Source organism: Phasianus colchicus, chromosome 5, assembly GCF_987193195.1.
Source record: "Phasianus colchicus chromosome 5, bPhaCol1.hap1.1, whole genome shotgun sequence".
NCBI classification, from domain to species: Eukaryota; Metazoa; Chordata; class Aves; order Galliformes; family Phasianidae; genus Phasianus; species Phasianus colchicus.
Window position 1 is genome coordinate 28831222 of NC_143440.1, and position 21270 is coordinate 28852491.

The window sequence follows — 21270 nt, forward strand, 5'->3', positions numbered from 1 at the left end:
TGAAGTCTGATGGCAAAGACAGCAATGTTGGCCTGAACATCTACATGCTATGTATACATCTACAAGGAAGGGGCTCAGCTCAAGATCTGTGAGTGCTGTAACTGATATTCTATGTATACACATGCATATTTTATCCCCCTCATCAAAATTTTTCTTTCATCTTAAAAATGTCTGCAATAAAAGTTACATGACAGGGATGAAAATGCTGAAAAATCTTCCCCAAGCAACTCCAAGTACACGGTATATAATGTGTGTAACTGGTTAGATTCTAATTGGGACAGGGAACCAAAACTGAAGATCTTAGTGGATATTCCTCCTAAAACATCACTGAGAGATGCTACTCTGTTGTAAGCTTCCAGATGAGATTCTAGAGTTTGAATGGAGCTACTCAGAAGGTATTGAACCAGAATAAACTAATAACATCACAGATCTGACTTCTGAAAGACCCAGGCACTTGAAGAACCAGCCTACACAGCTCTTCTGCAGAGCAGAACCTGGGGGTGCCAATTTTCTGCTAAAGAGATGCAGTGTCCAAGCAACCTCCAGCAGACCAGATCTATTTGTGAGCAGCTGGAAGCAAAAGCTGTTTATGCTGTTTACCAAAATTCTACTTTTTAATCATGCTTTTTAGTTAAATTAATTTGAACCAGAAACTAAAATGTTTGGCTCAAATGCAGATTGAAACCAGTTAGCTTCCTCAGCCATTGTTTTTCATTCACATCTTCGGCAGGGACAACGACCTTAAATGTTGCAATACAACTGATGAAGCTTGCTCCTGAGGTATGTGGAACACAGGGCGTTAAGATCCAAGGAATGATATGAATTTCAGTTAATGCCAGTTGCAAAAGGATCACGGGCTTTCCTCCACATGCCAGGTAAAACAAAAGAATTTTCATGTTCACAACAGATAGAACTAAATAAAGGAAGAATGTGAAACATCACTTGGCCATCAGATCAGAATACACAATTTTTTCTAAACAGTTTCATGCTGCTGCTGAGAACACTGGCAAACCACACTGGCCAGGGAATGTGCAGAAAAAAGGCCCAATAACTGCTCCACAGTCCAGATGCCAGCACCCATCTACCAGCTAAGCCTGTCTAAAATAAAGCTTTATCAACTTTGCCCTCATTCTAGCTTATTAAGATTCACCCGCATCCCCTACTTTAATCTTCAAGAGGCTGATGGACAGCTGACAAACACTGACAAGTCAGCTTCCCTTACTCCTTTCTTCTTGAACTATGAAGCTCAACACGCAACAATCAGTTGGCTGCAATGCTAGATTCTTATAAGTATTCCATTCCAGTGCCAACATAACCTGAGCAACTCTGCACAAAATCCAATTTCAACAATTGGTTGAGACTGCAGTCAGATTTTAAGAAACCACAGCCATATCTCTTATTCCCAGCTTCCTAAGATGCTCCATGCTGCACATCAATATGATGCTGCTCCAAAGAAGTATGTAGAGTTGGCACAATGGATAAAACTTTCCCCACTTTACCATGAAAAAAAGAACAACCCAACAACAAAACAAAAACACTCCCACGCAACAGATAATGGGAGGGTAAGGCTAAGAGGGAATACAGACTTTTCATGGGTTATCACAAAAAAATCTTTCCCCTCCTTTTTCCCCAGGCATTGCAAAGTGTTTGAACCAGCCCCAAAGCTTTCTGAGCTTCTCTTCTTTTTGAAGCCAATATTGATTTTATTTTGGATTTTTTTAAAACCCTCCAAAGACTTTGCAAAAAGCAGCTACCAAATCCTCAGATTTCTCAGGGATACAAGATATCTGGAACAGTGCTAGACATAGGGAAGCTACAACAAAATGTTGTGTGATTTACCCAAGCTCAAAAAGCCACCAAAGATGCAGAATTTGGGTTTTTGAGATCTGCCATGATGAGCAAACATCTTATGTTTCCTATCTGCCAGGGAACAGCACACGAACCGTTTTTAACATCCAGCACTAGAACACTATTCAAAATGCCAATGGTAACAGAGCCAAATAATGCTGCACATTTCTACCCTGCATTGGCAATGTCCCATCACTGGAAGTGTTCAAGGCGAGGTCGGATGGGGCTCTGAGCAACCTGATCAAAGGGGCTTTGACCAACCTGATCAAAGTGAAAGGTGTCTACGTGATCCTTCAGGTCCCTTCCAACCCAAACTGTTTTATGATTAGCAGACCACTCTTCCTCTCCAAATTTCCTTCGAGAGTGCTTTCCTTTTGCCACAACTATTCCAACTTCTTTGGGAGCCTGCAGGACCTCTCCCAGTTGAATTATTTGCAAAAGATTTTCAGTGATCACAATTGACTACTGATTTTGCACAGATATTAAAGGCCAACAAACAATGAGCCTCTCCTGCTATCCCTGCTTGGGATAACTGCTTCTCAAGAAAAGCAACGTTATGTAACAGTCTATGACCCAGCACACCACTTAGTTCCAGTAAGTAACCACTTAAGAATCAGAAACCCTAAACAATTCTCAGCACTTCCTTTCTAGATCCTCAAGCCACAACAGGGCAAAGAATAAGAAGCAAGAGTATGTCAACAAGTGCCATACAGAGGGAAGAGGCTCAGTAGACCACTCTTATGCTGAGAAAGATGAAGCACAGGTAAAGGAAGAGTGAGCTTGGTTCACCCGGTACTACCTGAGTTAAAATGCACTTTTCAGCTCATCTTAAGAGAAAACCTGGTCTCCCCAGCAACTTCCAGCTTAGATGATTTGCTTCTGTGCTACAATGGAGGTAGATGACATCACAAATGCATGTGTCTTAAGGTACAAACATTGACTGAATCAAAGTTTCCTATTGGTTAAAGTCCTCAGCTTTCAGCACCTTCACTTTAGTAATCAGGCTGTGTACCCACATTGCCATCCTCACTTAGCTCACATCTTAACAGTAAATCCCCTGCAATCACTAATAGCCTTACTGAAGGAAGGCAAGAAAACCTTTACCTGCGTGAATGATCCATCCTCATTGCATTCTGGGATGAAGACTGCTTCCTGGGGCTTCTTTGCCTGTTCCAATGCTTGAGCTCTCTCTAATCGACACTTGCTTTGGCCAGCATCTACAAAAAGAGAAGCAAACCCCACTTAGACTGCAAATAACCATTTGGATTCTTCATAGCTACCAGGTGCACGATACAGCTGAGAGGAAGAAAAAAAAAAAAAAAAAAGACATCAACAACCATTATCTACACATTAAAATGCAGCTATGGAGTTAGCAGTGATGACTCCCAAATACAAATCTATAGCATCAAGCTTTGAAACAATTAATGAAGAGCTGCCTAATTCCTCTTAGCAGCAGCATTTACGGTCATCTACATTAGAGGCTTCTTCCATGTATAATATTTACACAGTGAAAGGTCCTTCTGGAGGAAGTTGTGTTTGTTCAACTGTTAGCAGCCTGTAACTGAGCATAAGCCAAATAATTTAAGCTGAGAAATGAACAATGTGAAAGCAAAGATTCTCTGAGCAATTCTCCCAGTTAGATGCCAAAATAACCAGTTAACCAGCTAAGCTTTCACCCTCATGTCATGACAAAGTAGATGTGTCATTGTCTGTGGTTTACTGAAACCCATCTTCTACCTCTAGTCCCATAGCTTATAGCTAGGAATGCATTACACCACCTCATAACAGCTCCCTGCCAGCAAGAAGAAATGTTGCTCTGTGAGTTGAGCTTGAAGGGGTTAAAAATTCAGTTCTGCACTTATTTCAGCTGATGGCTGCATGTAGCATGACCTTAAACCCTTCCAGCTTTAGTGCACCTTAACAGAATGTAGGCCCAGATAAGACTGACTGATGGGTCAAAAAGGAGAGTTCTGTCCCATAGAGATATAGATCAACTCTGTGTTTACATTCAAAAGCACAGTGTTTAACAGTACTGCTGTTCAGACTGTAAAGGAGGAAAACAGCAAACATCTGCTTCTATGGGACTGACAGGGAGCAGCACCTCCTTTCTTTTACGGAAATCCACAGACTGAAAGATTTTAAGTATTAAAAAAAGTGTTCAAGATGAGAACTTCATACAACTGATGAGTCAAGAGACTAAGATTCAGGCTTGCTAATATTGTCTATGCAATTTCATTTTAAATGTATCACATTAAAACACTCCCCCAAAAGTATTTAAAAAGTCTTATGAAATTATGGAAATCAGGCCCTTTCTGTTCGGAAAAAAAACAAGATCAATATTTGCAGCAAACTATTCAGCACAGATATCTGTAGCTTAAGTGTTGGGTTACAAAGCAAGAAGGCCTGCAACAGTTCTGCCATTGACCAACAACCAGAGACCCCACCTCCCTATGACCTTGTATCCCCACTGACCCTGTATAACTCCCATGTTTACACTGTAACTTGTTTGCCAGTGGTTTGCACAACGCCCTCAGCAAGTGGGCCTTTGATCTCAGGTGGACCTAAGGTGAACTCACAAAAAGACTAAGATTATTACAGAGTGTAAAGACTGTCTTAAATTTACACTGAATTTTGAGAAGCAGTAGTAGGTTTTATTTTTTTGTTTGCTGATTAAGTTAGCCTTGATACAACATGAAGGCTGAAATTTCAATTTTTGGATGCAAAAGTATCCAGACAGTCAGACTCTGTTTGCACACCTCCAGTGGAGGACAGGTTTGCAAGCTACATGCTAGTTACTTTTGCTGGAGAAGAAGCACTGGCAATGCTGTTAACTGGAATATCTAACCATCACCTGCAGATTTCCTGTTCAAGCCCAGGAGTCTAATCTTGCTTGGCATGACATAGGACATTATTACAAAAAAGAAATATAAAGCACTTCCACATAGCATCCACATCAGTGCTTGTGCACTTCACCCTCGTGCACAGCAGTACCTACATAACTGAAACTGCATGCTTCACCATGATGGTAGGAACAAACCTTTTGTGATACCCGTCTAGCATGAAGATGCTAGGAGTCCAGGTAGAGGACTGTCATCTCCAATCCCTTTTCAATTCGCCTAATGCACACAAAACCAAGCCCTCACCATAAGGAGAAGATGGTATAAACATGGTACAATGAAGTGCCTCTATCTCTTCTAGCAATTTTAAGAGGTCCTTACAGAGAAAACTCTCTTTTTACATAGTTGAATCACATTGTGTAGCACACCACCACTACAATAAAGAGTTTAAGAACTCATCACTGTTGCAACATCCTCCTTCACAACTCAACCTTTTGTTCAAGAGGCATCATCTCAGAAATTGTTGCTGAAGAAGCACAGAGAAGATGGCAAATGTTTCTCCTCTTCACAAACACTCAGCACTAATTATTTCTCCCATCCTCCCTCATTGATTTCCGAGGGTCATGCTGGACCTCTTACAATCTTGACTTGGAATAATCATCTCTACTGCTGCTGCTATCTTTTTTGTCTGTTGTTTCGCAGATCAGTTCCAGTAAGAATAGTGCCTCTAATATCAACATTTACCCATTTGTTTTTAAAAAGGACTGTCAATCCTTCTCTTCCTCACTGCACAGGCTGGTATTTTTATAATGTTTGCAACAACATGTGATTTCAGTGGGATTACTTCACCTTGCTATTTTTGCTTTATTAATTATAAAATATAAATATTACATAAGTGCCAAACATTAAAAAGTAGCTGCCAAATGGCTCACCCCAAATATAAGACATACTTTTTCTTCTCTTTTCTTAAAAATGTTCTCAGAATTATCAAACACCAAGCTTACAAAACAGAATGTCATTACTGCATTCCAGTTTCACACCTCAGATTAAAGACCATCTTCTCCCCTTCCATAAGTAAGGTGGGAAAAAACAAAACAAAACAGGATAACCTTTCAAAAAGCCAAGCTGTTTAATAATTTTATTTTAAATGCCTTCAAACTTAAGACAGTTTCACTGCAGCTCAGAAAGTTGCCTTTTAAAGAAAATTCATTCTCAGGCTGGTAGCTGGCAACCAGGAGACTGAACTACACGTGATGTTTCTAACATCTGGGGCCTAATCTACAGACTACAGGTGCACGTAATTTTGGATTTTGCAATGAAGTTGGCTAGTTACCATGGCTGATCTTATCCATGAATAGTTTATTCAAAGAAGACCACCATGTCCCTCATAATATACACAGTGCACTCCTGAATAAGTCCCAAGAATTCCAGCATCCTCTCTTCAACAGGTAGAGGCAGTTTTGACACAACACAACATCATGGTATGAAGACTAAAGGTATCCTAATAATACAAAGCAAAACATCTTTGGGCATCTACAGAACGTTAGCAGCAAATCTATGCTATGTAACCACAAAAATCTAGCTACTTAGATTTGTTTTTATCAAAAGCCCAAAGGGCAAAAATTGATCCAAACAGCTTTTGAACTATTAACAGTTGCATTAGGTAACCACCTCACACAAGCCAGACCCCCATCAGATGCAAGACAGTCCAGCTGTTCTGAAATCAGCAGATTCATATCCGTTTTCTCCAGCCAATGATCCGTGTTCTTACACGAAATAGGCAAAAATGGGAGCTGAGCCAACTACAAAAATGTGCTCATCTGTCTCACACAATGTCAATCATTTTCCACACTCCGCACTGTTTTCCATTTCATTTCTAAAGTCCTGCAGTCTCCAACATGTTTCCTTCCATGCTGGCATACTTTGCTGCATCTTTGATACCCAGACACCACTGCTGCTCCCTACCTTATTTAGAGCAGATCTAAAAACATGCCAAAATTTGAAAAAGGATTGAAAATATCAGATTTTGAGAAAGAGGAACTTATTTTTTTCTACCCTTCAATAGGAATAAGGAAGTTCAAAGATGAAATACACTAATCTAGCAAAGGGACAGGAAAAAAGAAGAAAAATTTTTCCCTCCCAATGAGAACAATTAGGTAGAGGAAAAAAGACCTTTCAAGCAACGCATCGCTAGTCACAACAAGATCCCCCTTTCCAGCACACTAGCCAAAGTTGCATTCACCAAGGTCTCCCAGGAATACAGGCTGAAGACTTCCATTCCAATTCCCATCAGTAACTTGCAGATTCATCCTACACAGTGACTTACAATTGCAGAACAAGTTCTGTACCATCACTTTTCAAAACCAAACACTATAAATCCAAAGGGAAGACTTCAGAATACATCCCAACTCCTTTTTTAATTAAACAGGGCAAACAAGTTCCTACAAATTGCCAGTTAACATTGAACCTAGGTGCTTAAGACACAGATACCCAATATACCCAAAAAATCACTCACAATCTTGAGAGCTTGCCAAGACTCATTTAACTAGTATTTGTCCATCATTCCTGTAGAATTTTTTTTATTTAACATAAGGTCTTACCAGGCCAGCTGACCAAAGATCTGGGTACATGTGCTTTGCAATGTATTTTACACATAGCTATGCCATCTGGAATGATTCTCTGAAATCTCATCAACAAGGCTCCATTTGTCATGGATGCCACTGTTTGATCATTTTAAGCTATTCTTGACTTTTAATCCTTCAGGACTGGTGTGTCTGTAAGGGTTGGGAAGGAGTTAGGATAATTTAGTACTGGATGAATTTCACTGAATCAAAGTTACAGTTCCCGAAGGAATGACAAGATTTCATCTTTAAAGTCTTCTTGAGAGAGAAGAAAGCAAAACTGATTCCAAAAGGTTCTGTTCTCACTATGGAAACTTCTGCTTGCCTTAGCGTAGCACACTTCAAGTTATCAGGATATGAAGTTGGAACCTAAGGTAATCTGGGCCCAGGACAATGTACTTCCTCTTTTCCTTATTTTATTTACCAGATTTCCACTCCCCTCTGGAGAAGGAGGCACAAGTTAAGACTGCTAATTTCACAAGAATAAAGTCTTGGATATGGTGTCTACCAGGATGTCCTCCAGGATCCCTTCTAGTTCTACAGGAGTTCCTCTGTAGAATACCTTTGTCATGCAGGAGGAACAAAGGCTGTTTAGCATGAACACAGTGCTCCACTGCCAGTGGTAGAATGTGCTCAAGAACTACTGGTGCTATTCCCTTATTGAGAATACAAGATACAGACTTGTAGTTAGGCACACCTGTTTTGCAGCTGTCTACATTTGCAAGAACAATGATCTCTACGCACAAGCAGAGGACATACTCCCACCATGACTAGAAGAATAAAGCACTTTTCTATAGCAGCACCAGCAAAGTTAAAAATACTAGTTAAAAGATTATTTCTACTTCCGAGAGATTCACTGAAATGTTAGACAGTGGGCTAAAAGCAAGACTTGCAGTTGTCAAACATTATCATGTTATTAGGTGGCTGTGCAGTGAAACAGGGTGATGGGAAAAGGGAATGGAGAATACAAGCAGTTTCAGCTAAATATTTCAGTTATCTGAGTGTGCAAAAAGGAAAAGTGTACTTCACCTGTGCTTAAGAGAACAAAAGTAGTTATTTCCCTGGGAGCCCCTGCAATCATGATAGACTGTACAGTTTTGCAATCAGAATTTTCATCATTTCCAGAAACAGAAGTTTTTTTGCACACAGCTGTACCACATTACAAATCTTATGTTTTAAATGACTGAACGGTGCCAGTTTATTTGCCAGTTTCAGTGTAGAATTGGGGTTTTCTTTTTTCTTTATTTAAGCCACTCTGCTGTAGGAGAGAACTGCCATAAAACAACCCAGCAGTGCTAAGAAAAATCATAAAAGTAAGCCTTTTTCAACCATTTATCTTTCCACAGGGATTCTAATGAGTTTCTCCTGTCACTTTAACCAATTGCTAAAAACATCTGTGCCATCTGCCCCCTGAGTCAATTGTGCTCTCAGAAAATGCACTCGATGATTTTTCACTTCACTGCAGAAGTAAACCGTTTGTGTGACAAGACACCAACATTCCTAAAATAAAAAGCTGCAGCTTTATCTCTATGCTACGCAGAAGAAATGCTGAATTGAGAGAAAGACAATATCCTCACTTCTAAGTAAAGGTGTAATGGCAGAAGACACGTAAAGACTTGCATGCATTCTGTCTTCTTATTTAGCTCAGTACAGAAATAGTGAAAAGGTCCTTTTTCAGGCTTGCACATCATCTAATGGGCACACACATTGTTCCTCACTCCAGGCTCCTATCGCCCAAAGGTATCCCAGTTTCTCTCCGGTGCAATAGCAAGGAAAACCTCCTCCTGGAGGATCTGGTTTTGCATTTCCACGAGTCAGCTCATTTTGCTCCACAGACACACATTTGGGGCCTTCTCTGGTGTCTCTGATTTCTTTGACCTCTTTCATTGATAATTCCACTAGTTCTTATTCCCGTCACCCACATCACGGATTCAGATATCCATGCCCTTGTTGATGCATTATTTCAATCAGTTTACTCTCAGTGCATGGTACCAAACTCAAGCAAGTAGTCTGTCAGTGGGCACGACTGCCATTCCCCCCCCTCAAGGGGGTTTGAAATCCACCTACCTTTGCACCGGCCACGATGTGTCACGCTCAGGCTTGACTCCCGGCACTTGGCTCGCTGGTAGTCACACATGGACTCATATGTTCTGCCATCGGAGGCACAGAGTGGTTTGGACTGGGACCTGGAGCAGTGCAGGTTACACTGAGGGTCTCTGTCACGGTCGCTTATTAAAAACTGAAGAGAATGAGAAAAAAAGGGATGGAGAGTGGGAGGAAAAAATTAGTTTTGCTTCCCAAAACACAGCACAGCACACTTTGTTTTTCTGACAATAGCAATATAGTCTACAATGCAGTTTAAGCTGCCTACCAAAGCTGACTTTGCCTGAAGGGAACTTAAAATGAAACACATACATTTTTTTATTTTTTTATTTTTTAAGGGTCTTTGCCATTCCATTTTCTTTAATAGAAGGGAAATATTACTCACTCTGCCTCACCTCTGAAAACACAAGACGTGCAAAGCCAAACACAACCCACACGGGAAGGGCAATACTGAGTCACATCAGCCCAGCTTGCCCAGTGCCCTGACACAAACAGCATCTGGTACGAGACAACTTTAGTCAGAGGTGCAAGAAACCCATCACCAAAGATGGAGGAACCCAAACAACCTATCAAGATTGTAGGTGAACCATGGATGTGGCCAGCTTTATATCACCAGTTTATTTGTTTATTAGAGCATTACTTATATCATCGGCAGATACCGCTTGCAGCATCATAGAGCTGCACACTCACAAGGCCACATTTTGCTGCTTCCCCATGTCACCAGCTGACAATCTAACCGCAAACTACTTGAAAAACTACTTCCCATAGAAGATTTGAATTTGCCATCTTTCTGAATGCCTCTTCTTTCCAAGCATGTAATGCAGATGCAACCTATTTTTCTACGTGCACGTGGCACTCCTTTCTCATCAGTCTCTGAGCACAGAAATCCCAGCATCCCAGATCCTCACCCTCATGTCCTCCACACATCACTGCTGTTTCCCTTCTCTGAAGTCAGCCTAGTTTCTGCCTTATATTTTGGAGACAGTGAAAGCCACAATGCACGTAACGACAAGCCCTCCCCTTCCACCAGCTGTTCCCTGCAAAGCCCAACAACTGGTGATGGCTTACCATTACAGCCCCAGCTGCACTCCACCCAGCCAGCAGCAAAACCAGCTTTCTTTCCCAAGTTCATGTTGCCTTCCCAAGGATCCTGATTACTATTTGTTTTTCCATCATCACTGGCCCAGAGTTTCATCAGGACAGTGTAGTAGCAGCCCTTTTCACTGCTTGCTTAGTGGTTAGATAGTCAGATCCTCACTTCTTCCCCAGACCCAACTATCTGCTCACAGCAGACTTTAAATGAGTGCCATGAGGATTAAGCAAGGAAAATGGATGGGAAGTTAAACCTGTCTTGCACTTCCCCTTGCTAAGCTCCATCTCTAAAGCCTCTCTCCAGCCAGAGGGAAGCAGAGCTGCTCTCTGACACACCACGATCCCAGCACGCTGTCAAAGCACTTAAGAGCTCTGCAGTTTGGAGCTGGCTGGCAAGTGGGCACTGACTGACACCATGCTTGCATGCACAAAGCCACGCTCTCCAAGTGTGTTGATAGCTGGATGCCTTACAGGGAAGTGTGAGTCACTACCATAATCACCTTGGTGTTACAGTTGCCTACAAAGCTGTCTGCTCCATGCTTTGAGGTTAAAGCTGCTGAAAAAACATTGCCTGAAGCCTAGTTTGGGATGGTTTTTAACCACTCCAGCAATGTGCATCTCAGAAATTTTTTTTTTTGACATTTAAAAAAAAATTCTTTGCTCTCATTCTCCCTCCCAATTAAGCAAGATGAAAAACAATTGAGAAATTGAATATTTTCATATGAAAACATATTTGCTCTATACTGGTTGGTCTTTTGAAGACTCATGCGTTACTAAGAACCCCATTAAAATCTGACAGCTGGGAAAAGTAAGCAAGGTCTGCACTTGTTTTAACTTGGGTGGGGCAAACTTTTTTTTTTTTCCAATCCTCCTCTGTCAGAGATTTGCCAAAATTTGTAACAGCAGAGTTTTTAAAATGTTTTTGTTCCCTTTCTGCAATGCTTTCTATAACCTGGCAACACCTGTTCCAAATGGGAAATTGGAAAATTTAAACCTGAAGGCAATTTTAAATGGTTTATAGAGACCTGGACTAGACTATAAAAACACTGTAAAACCGGACCAGATTTTTGCCCAGTTCGTGTCTACCAGAAGTTAGCTTGAATTTACTCTGAAATTACTCTGGTACAGCCATGTTTTTCTGTAGCTCTTGAGGTGCGAAGATCCCCAGTGTCTCTAAACATACACCAACAGGCAGCAGACTGGTGATGCTGAAGCGTCCTCCCAGTGTGTAATATCAGAGACTGTGAAAGACTTGCAAAGCTTTTCAGCTGTCTGTGTAAACAGACTTTAAAAGCAGAAGTGCCTGACAGCATAGCACGGTACACATGCTGTGGTTAAGCATTCAGTTAAACACAGAAGCCACTCTGCTTCAGAAGGATAGGCATATTTGTCATTTATCATGACTCTGAGGGCTTGAGCTACCAGCATGAAGTCATTTTTGCAAACTCCTTGTGTCAGAAACTGAGTTCCACAGAGCTATCCAGAGGAGCACCAAAAAACAGAACATTAGTTTCCACCATCAAACCATATCGCAAACATATTGAAAACTCACCTAAGCCTCCTGCTGCCTGCACCACAATACTTGCCAGAGGGCCATATGGGACAGGACTGCTTCTGCTCCCAGAGAGGGCATGGATGAGGAACACAAAGCCCCTCTCAGGCAGCCAATACAAATGAGCTGAAACTAGGGCTATGGGACAGCTTTCCATGGGTGCCTCCTCACAGAGGGATGGGAAGGAATAGCTTGACATTGATTAATTACGAGGGCCTGAGGAAACATGCAGAGTGCCCCAATGCAGTCTCTATGAAGTCCTTGCCTACCCAAATGAAGCCAAGAACCACCTAAAAAAATATATATATCAAAGCCTTTTTAGCATTCGTAATTTGGATTACAGCAGGGAGCCCACACAGCATGTTAGGTGCTTTCCAGGCACTGAAGATGCCACACCTGCCTTGCCAAAAAGTTTATGGTTTATGTAGCTGCACAAGATGGTGCTTGTTTTGTTCAACTAGATTTTAATAGCAAAGTTTGCATTAACTTCCAGAAGGATCCAGGATTGTGCCTGTCTGATCAGGGTCCACATGAGCAGCTAGAACTGCCAGCAAGGCTGCATTCCCTGCAGGCATTGCTAAAGGCTCAAAGCCACCCCTGTCAGGACACCTGCTCCACCATGGCTCTGAGCCCTCACCTCTGCTTGGCAGCTTTCAGATAACAAAATGGTGGCTTTTTATCCACCATTTCTAGAGGTGCTCGTGTAACACAAGCAATCACCAACCCAGTCCATCCACAGATACTTAAGGTAACAGTTATCTTGAGTGCTCATCCCCTCCCAGCACACGCAGGATGTTTTCTTTCCAGCATTTTGCCTCTCCAAGAATGCTCCTTTGTTAGCAGCCTCAGCAATGTACAGCAGAAAAATGCTTGGATGAATGCTGAAATGTGTGTGCCCATCTGGGGCAGGAAACAAATGGAAGAGCACTCAAATCTATCACTGTCACAGCTAGGACTACAATTCACAAGTTCCTTGTTTCCAGTCCTTCCTCCCTGCTCTGAGTGAGCAGGACGCAGCTCCCAGAGAACCCTTGGCTGCAACAGGAGGCACCACTGGGACAGGGAAGGCCATAAGCAAGGCAGACATGCTGCCCACCAACCCCACTGGCATCACTGCAGCAGCCCCACAAATTTCTGCTCCCTTCAGAGAGGAGATCAGGTATCGGGCTTTTCACACAGACTGTCCTATAACTCTTGAATATAGAATCAAAGTCCTAACAGCCTCGAGGCTCCCATGCAAACAGGCTTTGCAAACAATGGGATGATCAGCACATGTGCAGGTATACTGGGCGCTGCACACACACACAGACACACCATGTAAGCAGTTCTGCACTCAGGGAAAAAGTAACCCTGCAAAAAAATGTGCAGCACTAACCATTCCAAAGCCTCACCCAGAAAGAATAGGGAAATCATTATCTTAGCTCTGAGATTTCTTGAAGCCTCTTCTTGATACCCATGTTCTCATTTCCTTCAGATCAGATGACATCCAAAACAAATGAGGCTGGAAAGGGTGTTACTGGGCTTATCAGTCCTTTTCTCTCCTCCCTTCCCTCCAAGGGAGAAGAACTATTAGAAGCAGAAGCAAAAACAAAACAAACAGCAATAACAAAACCCACAAAAACTAGCTGGAAGAATCTATTTTCTAGGAAAATGTTGTAATTGACCATATTTAAATGGTATTTGTTAAACATAGACTCCATACTAAAATTAGCATAAGTAACATTAGAATGAGGCAACAATGCTTACATTTTCACAGTATTTGCTTACATTAACGGATCCTGCTCTGTTCCAACACCAATCAATTTGAAAGCCCCTGCTCTAAAGAGTTCACTGCAGTTCTCAGAGCATCGTTTCATGTCAAATGCTGTATCTGTATAAGGACATAAACCTCCTCCTTTAGCAAATACATTTACACAGGTGCTTGCAGAAACCACTTCCCAAACTACTTTCTGCTTCTTCAGACTTGAAAAGAAAAAGGAAAGATAAGAGGTCAAAATAAAGTTAACTTTGCCAACAAAGCATATCTGTTCTTTTTCTCCACACCTCAACACCACTGCTGACAAACAACAAACACTGATTAAAGGGTTTTTAATGCTTGTGAAGGAAAGCAGACTCCCTGCAGCTGCACTGCAGCTGGGAACACTTGTGTTATTTAGCCGAGAAAGGTCTGACCCCACAAGTGAAAATGAGCTTGGTGGTCACTCATTCTATTCACCATCTGGGTACATTATAAGCACAAACAGAACAGCACAGCCCTTTGTGATAGGGGTGGCAAAAAATGGCCACGGCGCAAAGCGCTTTAGCAAAGTTTCAAGGAAAAGAGGGAGCAAGGGACACAAGTGACAAAAACGTGAGAACCTGGAAGTCTATTAAAAAACAAATCTAAAAGACAAGCGTCCACTGCAGATCAAACCAGAGGTGCCTCAGCTGGTTAGCAGCTTTGTTTCACAGCAGTAGTGCAGGCTGCTGCCTAAATTAATGAGGAGTAAAGAGATAGAGGAAACAGAATACGCAATGCCCTATTCCAGTTTTGGCAGACTTCAAGTTTAAAGACCCTCTAGAATATACCTTTGGAAAAAGCTATCAATCTAGGTGTGCAGTCACCCATTTGTCTAAGCACTCAGACTGGCCTGTCTTTACTACAAATGAGCCAGTCCTTCCCAGGGAGAATTCCCCAGGAAAACCATACCATTTTATACATTAGAAGAGACTATAAACTTCTGGACATTTTTGTTGTTGTTGGAAAGCATCATTTCAACATTTCCTAGTTTTAACCTTACAGATTTATGCCTTGGTTTCAAGCTCCAAACTGGTGCAACCAACCATACTGGAGGAAGAACTGGAGCCAAGTCCCTGTTTTAATCATGGCTAGACTTTAAGCCCCATGGCAGGCTGCCTATAGGGCCCAAGAACTTCAACTCCAGCCACAAGTTTGGGATCTCAGCCAGGTTTCCTGCCATGGAACCTAGCAGCCCTCAAAGGTGTCAATGACCCTGCTCTAAGCCAGAGAATCAAATTGTTTGGCTTCTAGAAACACAGAAAGAAAACCTGAAAGCTTTTGAATCTCTGGCAGGGATGGGACCATCACGGTTTGCAGTATCCCTCATGTGCATGTAGATGTCAGCCAGCCAGAGCCACCACAGCTCCCATTGGCTGACCAGGGGCTTCAGCCTCAGATCTTATCTAGCAGAAAAAAAGCAAGAACTTTCAAAAGCAGCTTCCTGCAAAAATGGCTGTGTATTGTGGTGGGAAGAAGGATTAGTTGATTTTAATATTCCCTTTTGGAAATACATACTTCACTTTCATCCAGATAGATAAGGTTTTAAACCCAAGTTTCTCAATGATCTACATCTCAATAAGTTCCAGTCTCTGAATGCGTACTTTCTGCCTCCTTACAGTTTCAAACCCCAACTTAAGGCATTCCCAACAAATTTTAAAAGAGCCCTGCTCCATTCTCAGACAGGTAGGACATAAGAGAAGAACACTGCAACACTTTTATTCCTTGAATCATCCCACCTGCAAAGAGTTCTAGCCTAAGTTAAAGCACCACTTACGTTTCAACCCCAGGCCCCCAGCTGTGCAAACAAGAATGGGTTCAAAGCACACAGCCTGCATGCTTGAGGATGGTAAATGCTGGGCAAACATACGTGATCAAACCACAAAGCAGACAAACTCTGTATGTATTTGTAGGAGTTCAATTAAAGACAGTTTTTTCCCTTTACAGGCTGGAAATCTTGTTTCTGCAGTCATTCATCCTCTCCCTCAATTTTTATTCTGTGCAAGCCCCCACAAGGAAGGAGAGAGCTCAAGCATCGTGCTTCATCTGCTAGAAGACTTCTAGCTATGGAAATAATACTTTGGTCTGGGGAGTCGGCTTGTGAAGAAAATATGTTGCAGAAGCTGTACTCTGCTTGTAGAAGATGAGGGATTAGAGCCAAGAAAGTCTTCTAAGGGCTCGCCTACAACAAATAGCTGAATAGAAAAGCCTCAGAATTTGACCAGTCCCAGAAAAGCTCTACTGAATTTTTTGTTTGTTGGGTTGTTGTTTTGCAGGGGGGTGGCTGTCTATGTTTTTCTTGTTTCTGTTGTTTGTTTGGTTTTGTCTTCAGAAATAAAATAAGGAAAAGCCATTAAAGTGTGAAAGAAAATTTTTAAAGCAGTCTCTTTTGCTATCAAGGTGCAAGCTTATGCAGTAAGTAGAATCGCTTAACTAAAGTTCATTTGTGGGAAGGAAAATGCCACATACTAAGACATAAAGAAGTTCATTTAAGCTTTTTAAATAAGCCTTTCCTCTTTCACAGAATTTCTTAAAAAGGTGATACAGGTATGTGTATAAAAGTCCCTTCAGTTTGATAAAAATGTAGCTTGTTGCAGCATATTAGATCAGTAGTTAGGTCACAGATCAGTATGCTGATCAACTGCAGGAAAACAAATTTCTAGAACATAATGCTTGAACAGAAGTTTTTATTTTATAATTCTAACATGATTTCTAAACCTTTCTAGTTTGGCAATATTGAAGTAGAATCTGATTTAATTCCTTTGAAATAACATTACTTCAGCTTCTGTCAAAACTCATGCTCATGGTCAGATTATTCTTGTAGCCAAGATGACACGCAAGCTTAGAACAAATTTGAGATTAAATTTAATTCGTCAAACACATTGACAAGAGGAGGTATGTTTAGCTTGGACTAGCTTCTTCTCATTAGCTGTGCTACTATATATAACATTGAACCAGATAGAAAATCCAGATGTTTGCATAGTCAAGCAATGAATTTCTTGTCCCAAAGGAAACAATGGCAAATCTTCAATTGACTTAAAGGTGGAATGTTGTCGTTAATAAACTGTATTGTTTAATAATCTGTATTAGTCTGTCTGGTTTAGGAGTCGTCTTCTGCATAACTCAAAAACAAAAGCAGACTTCAAAACATCATCCTGTACAACTTATGCCAAGTTAGCCTCCTTTTAGGAGCCATATCCCCTACTTTAGTTTGTCATAACGATAGCTGAGGCTGTTCTTTTCCCCCAGCAAGTACAGCAGGATTATAACTTTGTGCTGTCACTAGAAAGTGAAAAGTTAACTATTCTACTGTAATAGGGTATAGAATCTCAAGTCTCAGGAAAGCAGCAGAATAGAAGTTGTATAGTTAAACAGAGGGCAGCTTCTCATTTTTGTGGAAAGCATTCCCTGTCCTTACACAGGAAAGTTTTTGTGCCTTAAACCACTGAAAAGGCTCCTCATGATCTCTTGCCTTTGGACTTTCCTGAATCAAGTAGAAGACTCAAGTACATGCTTTCTTACCCTTCACCAAACTTCATGTCAGCTTCAGACTTTGCAGAGTTCTTGTAATTAAACTTCCCATGTAGGTGCAGAAAGTAGCTATGAAGGAATACTTCCCTGAGCTCATTTTCCCTGTTGTACTCCCTCCAGCAGAAATGGCTACAGTTAGCCCTAGGAATACCCTTTTTGTCATTTGAAAGAGCTGGGGGTACTGCGGATAGAATAAGCAAGCTGAAAAAGTTCACCGAATTATGTCCAGCTATATATTCCATAGTACTCTTCCTCTCTGTCTATATTTACTTCCTTCCCAATAATTCCATTAGAATCTTTGTGGAACCTATTACTGCTCAAGAACAAGTGTGAGACCCTTCTCTTGAACTTGTCTCAAAAATACTAATGGGAGTTTCCCCAACATTACTTTTCACCACATTGTACTGAACAGTACAGCTCTTCTTCCTTGTTCCAAACTTGTTTCAAAGAGTAGAGGATTCTTCATTTCAAATAAATTTCCTACATACATCTGTTCTGTATTGTAAGGATGCACATTAACTGCAAGCATGTCTGATTATAACCAAATTTTTTTGAAGCACTCTTAAATGAATGACCTATGTGAAGTAAAAGCAGTCCAAGTTTCCATCAGTAGCCTGCCAGCTACAAACGACTTCTCTTTCAATCCAAAAGTCTTTAAAATTTGTCTGCATCACCTGATATCAAGTCATTCAAATCCTTCTCTTAAGCAGTCTCATACTAAACTAAAAGTACTTTCCTTTGTCAGTGTTATTGGTATACAATCAGGGCACCTATTCTAAATTGAGTTTCTCAATCAGCTGATAAGCTTTCTAAATATCCCCAATTGGCAAAACAAGAAAAATAGCCACTATCCAGTCTTTACCACTGGCAGTCTCACTTCAGTGACTAGCTATATGTATTACACATTATAATTGGAAACAAGACAGGTGTATATAGAGAACTACAATTCCTGAAAGTGCTCTACTCTGCTAGCAAATCATCAGAGAGAAGAAGTGAGGCTTAACCAGTTTTACGGCACAGCTTGATAGTCATATCTTTAGAGTTGAGCACAAATGAAAACACAATTATACAAGGGTACTGTAAGAAATACAGTTTTGTTCTTGTAGATTTTCCAGGATTGAAAATGCCATCCATTAAAATTCCACAGCCCTACACGTTTCAGTTGTTCTTAAATCAGTTCTCCTATAACACTGAAAGAGGCATTCAAATTGAAGTTGGCATCCAGCCTCCATTATAGTTGTTGTCACTGCCGCCAACAGCAGAATCAAGATGCAGATATTAGAAATAGCTGAACTCATTAGTTCAAAACCCAGTGAGGGCTGGCTGCCCATCAGTAGAGGTACGCTAACTGAATGCCAGATTTGGCATTCCGTTGCACGGGAAGGATATTGAAAAAGAAGGTACCATGAACACTAAAGATTTTACTTTTGTTATCTACATGTACCTACATGTACATGTACCTTATCCAAAGGCCATGATGAACCGAACTCAGTGGAAGGTGGCTGTATCAAGAGGCTCACCACATTCCATTTGACTTTATATTCACTATCATCAATACTTCAGGATCAATGCTTCTGAAGCTCTCTTACTACTTTTGCCTGGGAAAATAACTATATTGACATGTCTCCTTCCACAGAAGGTCTACTTCTGCATCTGGGTTCTCACCCCAACAGTTACGCAAGGAAGTCGCCCTTATTTACTCCAGTTCTCCTCTGAAGTATCAAAACTAGTGAAACTGGAGAAAAGAAAGAGGAACTTCACCTTCTTAATTACAGAATATCATGTTTTCTTATTAAATACAGAGCGGCTCATTTTGTCAGCACTATGAAAGTAATATTTTTCTCAGATTTATGACCAGCCTTGTTCCAGAGTTCTCAAAGAGATTTTCTCCTAGTATCTTAGAGGCGGTCTCATTCCCTGACCTTCAGCCTATGGATTAAGAGACAACGGTAAAGATACATTCTCAGCAAAAGTACTAACTGTTCAGTGAATAGCTATGATGTCCTCTTTGCTCCTCCTATGAAGCAGTGTCGTAGTTACATCCACAGTCCAATCACACAGGCAACTATTTGGCTTTCAGATTGTTAATGTGTGAGCTGCAGACAGGTGCTTTCAGAGACTCAGCCTTACAAATCAAATGATAACATTTAAGTACATACCATTTAGCAATCTTAACTCTTGCTTGAGCAGATCAGCATAGAGTCCTCAGAATAGCCCTCCAGTAGGGTGCTTTTGTCATTGTAAGGCTCCTGCCTTTCACCTTTTAACACTTACTGCTCCAAGTGACCAATCTATCTTAGTGAATTCTACACTGACATAAACAGATGCATTCATCGAAGGCAGGGTTTAAATTCACAATAACATAGTCCTGTTTACCAAGAAAAGAAATATGCCAGCCAGGAATTTAAAGCAAGAGGGAAAGAATCAGGAAAGGATGTATGAAACAGAACTGAAACTCCTGTAAAAAGTCAGAAAAAAAAAATAAACTCTTTCCCCTAACTCCCCAAGGGAAAGAGTCATTGTTTTGTTTCTTCATTCTGCATCTCTGTTTGCATTGTATTTTATAGTGTTTACAATATTTCTCATCTTTCCTCCTACATTTAAACCAAATGCTTCCTTCAGTTGTGTAGGGGGCAACCACCAGCAGAGTTTAGCTCTCTGCTCTGTATGAATAATGGTGGAAAATGCTTCCTTGGGCTGTCAGTCAAAACTTCTTGGCACAGCACAAGCAGTAGCAGAGAAGCTTTCCCCATTGCTGAAGTCTTTCTGGGCCACAGATGGAAGAACTTGCTGTGAGTGGAAGGCACAGGGCACAAACTTCAATTTTGCCAGTATGAAGATTTAATTATTTGTTCTCACCTCAAAAATATTACTTAATACAACCATCTAAATAGACAATAATCTTTCCATAACAGAACAAGATGTACTAGCTGCTTCAGAAGTTGAAAAAGCTACAAGAGTTCTAAGATAAAACACTTATGCAAGGCAAAAAAACAAAGAATCCTCATTAGTTTTAATTCCATCATCTGCTGTCAGTAACAGACAACATTCAGGAATGTGTTAGTGTACACAATGAGTAAATATTTTTTTTTTTAATTTCTGCAGACAGGATTCCTTTACAGTTACACATCTCTCTCGTCAGAGTTGCAGTAACTGAGACGCTGATCAGAAACTTGAAGAAATTAAAAACAAATCAAACATTAGTATAGCTATTGTACTGCCACTTACTGCACACCAGGCAATGCCATTTCAAACTGGTAAATTGTTAGCAAACAAGGTTTTCTATCCTATTCAAGTATAGAGTTTATATATCTTTTGAAAGCTTGGGAGCAAGATGCCAGTGACCAGATGGGATTCACCCAGGAGTGAAAGTTGGCAGAGATGATTGCCAAGCCACTTTCTACCATCTATCAATGTTTCAGCTGAACTGGGGAGGTCCCATAGGGTCAGAGGCTTGCCAACAAAACTCCCTTCTACAAGAAGGGTTACATGGAAAATCCAGGGAACTACAGGCCTGTCAGCCTGACCTCAGCATCAGGAAAGGTTATGAAGCAGATCATCTTGAGGGAAATCAGATGGTATACACAGGACAACCAAGGGGTCAGGCCCAGCCAACACGGGTTCATGAAAGTTAGGTCCTACTTGACCAAGCTGATCTCCCTTTACGATCGAGTTACCTGCCTGGTGAATGGTGCAAGGACTGTTGATGTAGTCTACTTAGACTCCAGCAAAACCTTTGACACTGTCTCCCACAATTTCCTCCAGGAGAAGCTTGCAGCCCAAGGCTTAGACAGGTACACTCTTTGCTAGGTAAAAAAAAAAAAAACCTGCCTGGATAAGCTGGACTCAGTGAGTGGTGGTGAATGGAATTCAAACCAGCTGGCAACTGGTCATGAGTGGTATTCCCCA

General features: G+C 41.1%; 1 protein-coding gene across 5 annotated transcripts in view; it reads right to left on the reverse strand.

The window, feature by feature from the left end:
- The window catches only part of SMOC1 (SPARC related modular calcium binding 1), a 125964-nt gene that overhangs the window by 75312 nt on the left and 29382 nt on the right, over positions 1-21270 (reverse strand). For all 5 annotated transcript variants that reach the window (XM_090141129.1, XM_090141127.1, XM_090141126.1 and 2 more), the window contains exons 2-3: positions 9374-9545; positions 2953-3065 (exon numbers count right to left, since the gene is read on the reverse strand). In XM_090141129.1, the coding sequence (XP_089997255.1) occupies positions 2953-3065; positions 9374-9545 (285 nt within the window). The remainder of the gene's footprint in view (positions 1-2952; positions 3066-9373; positions 9546-21270) is intronic.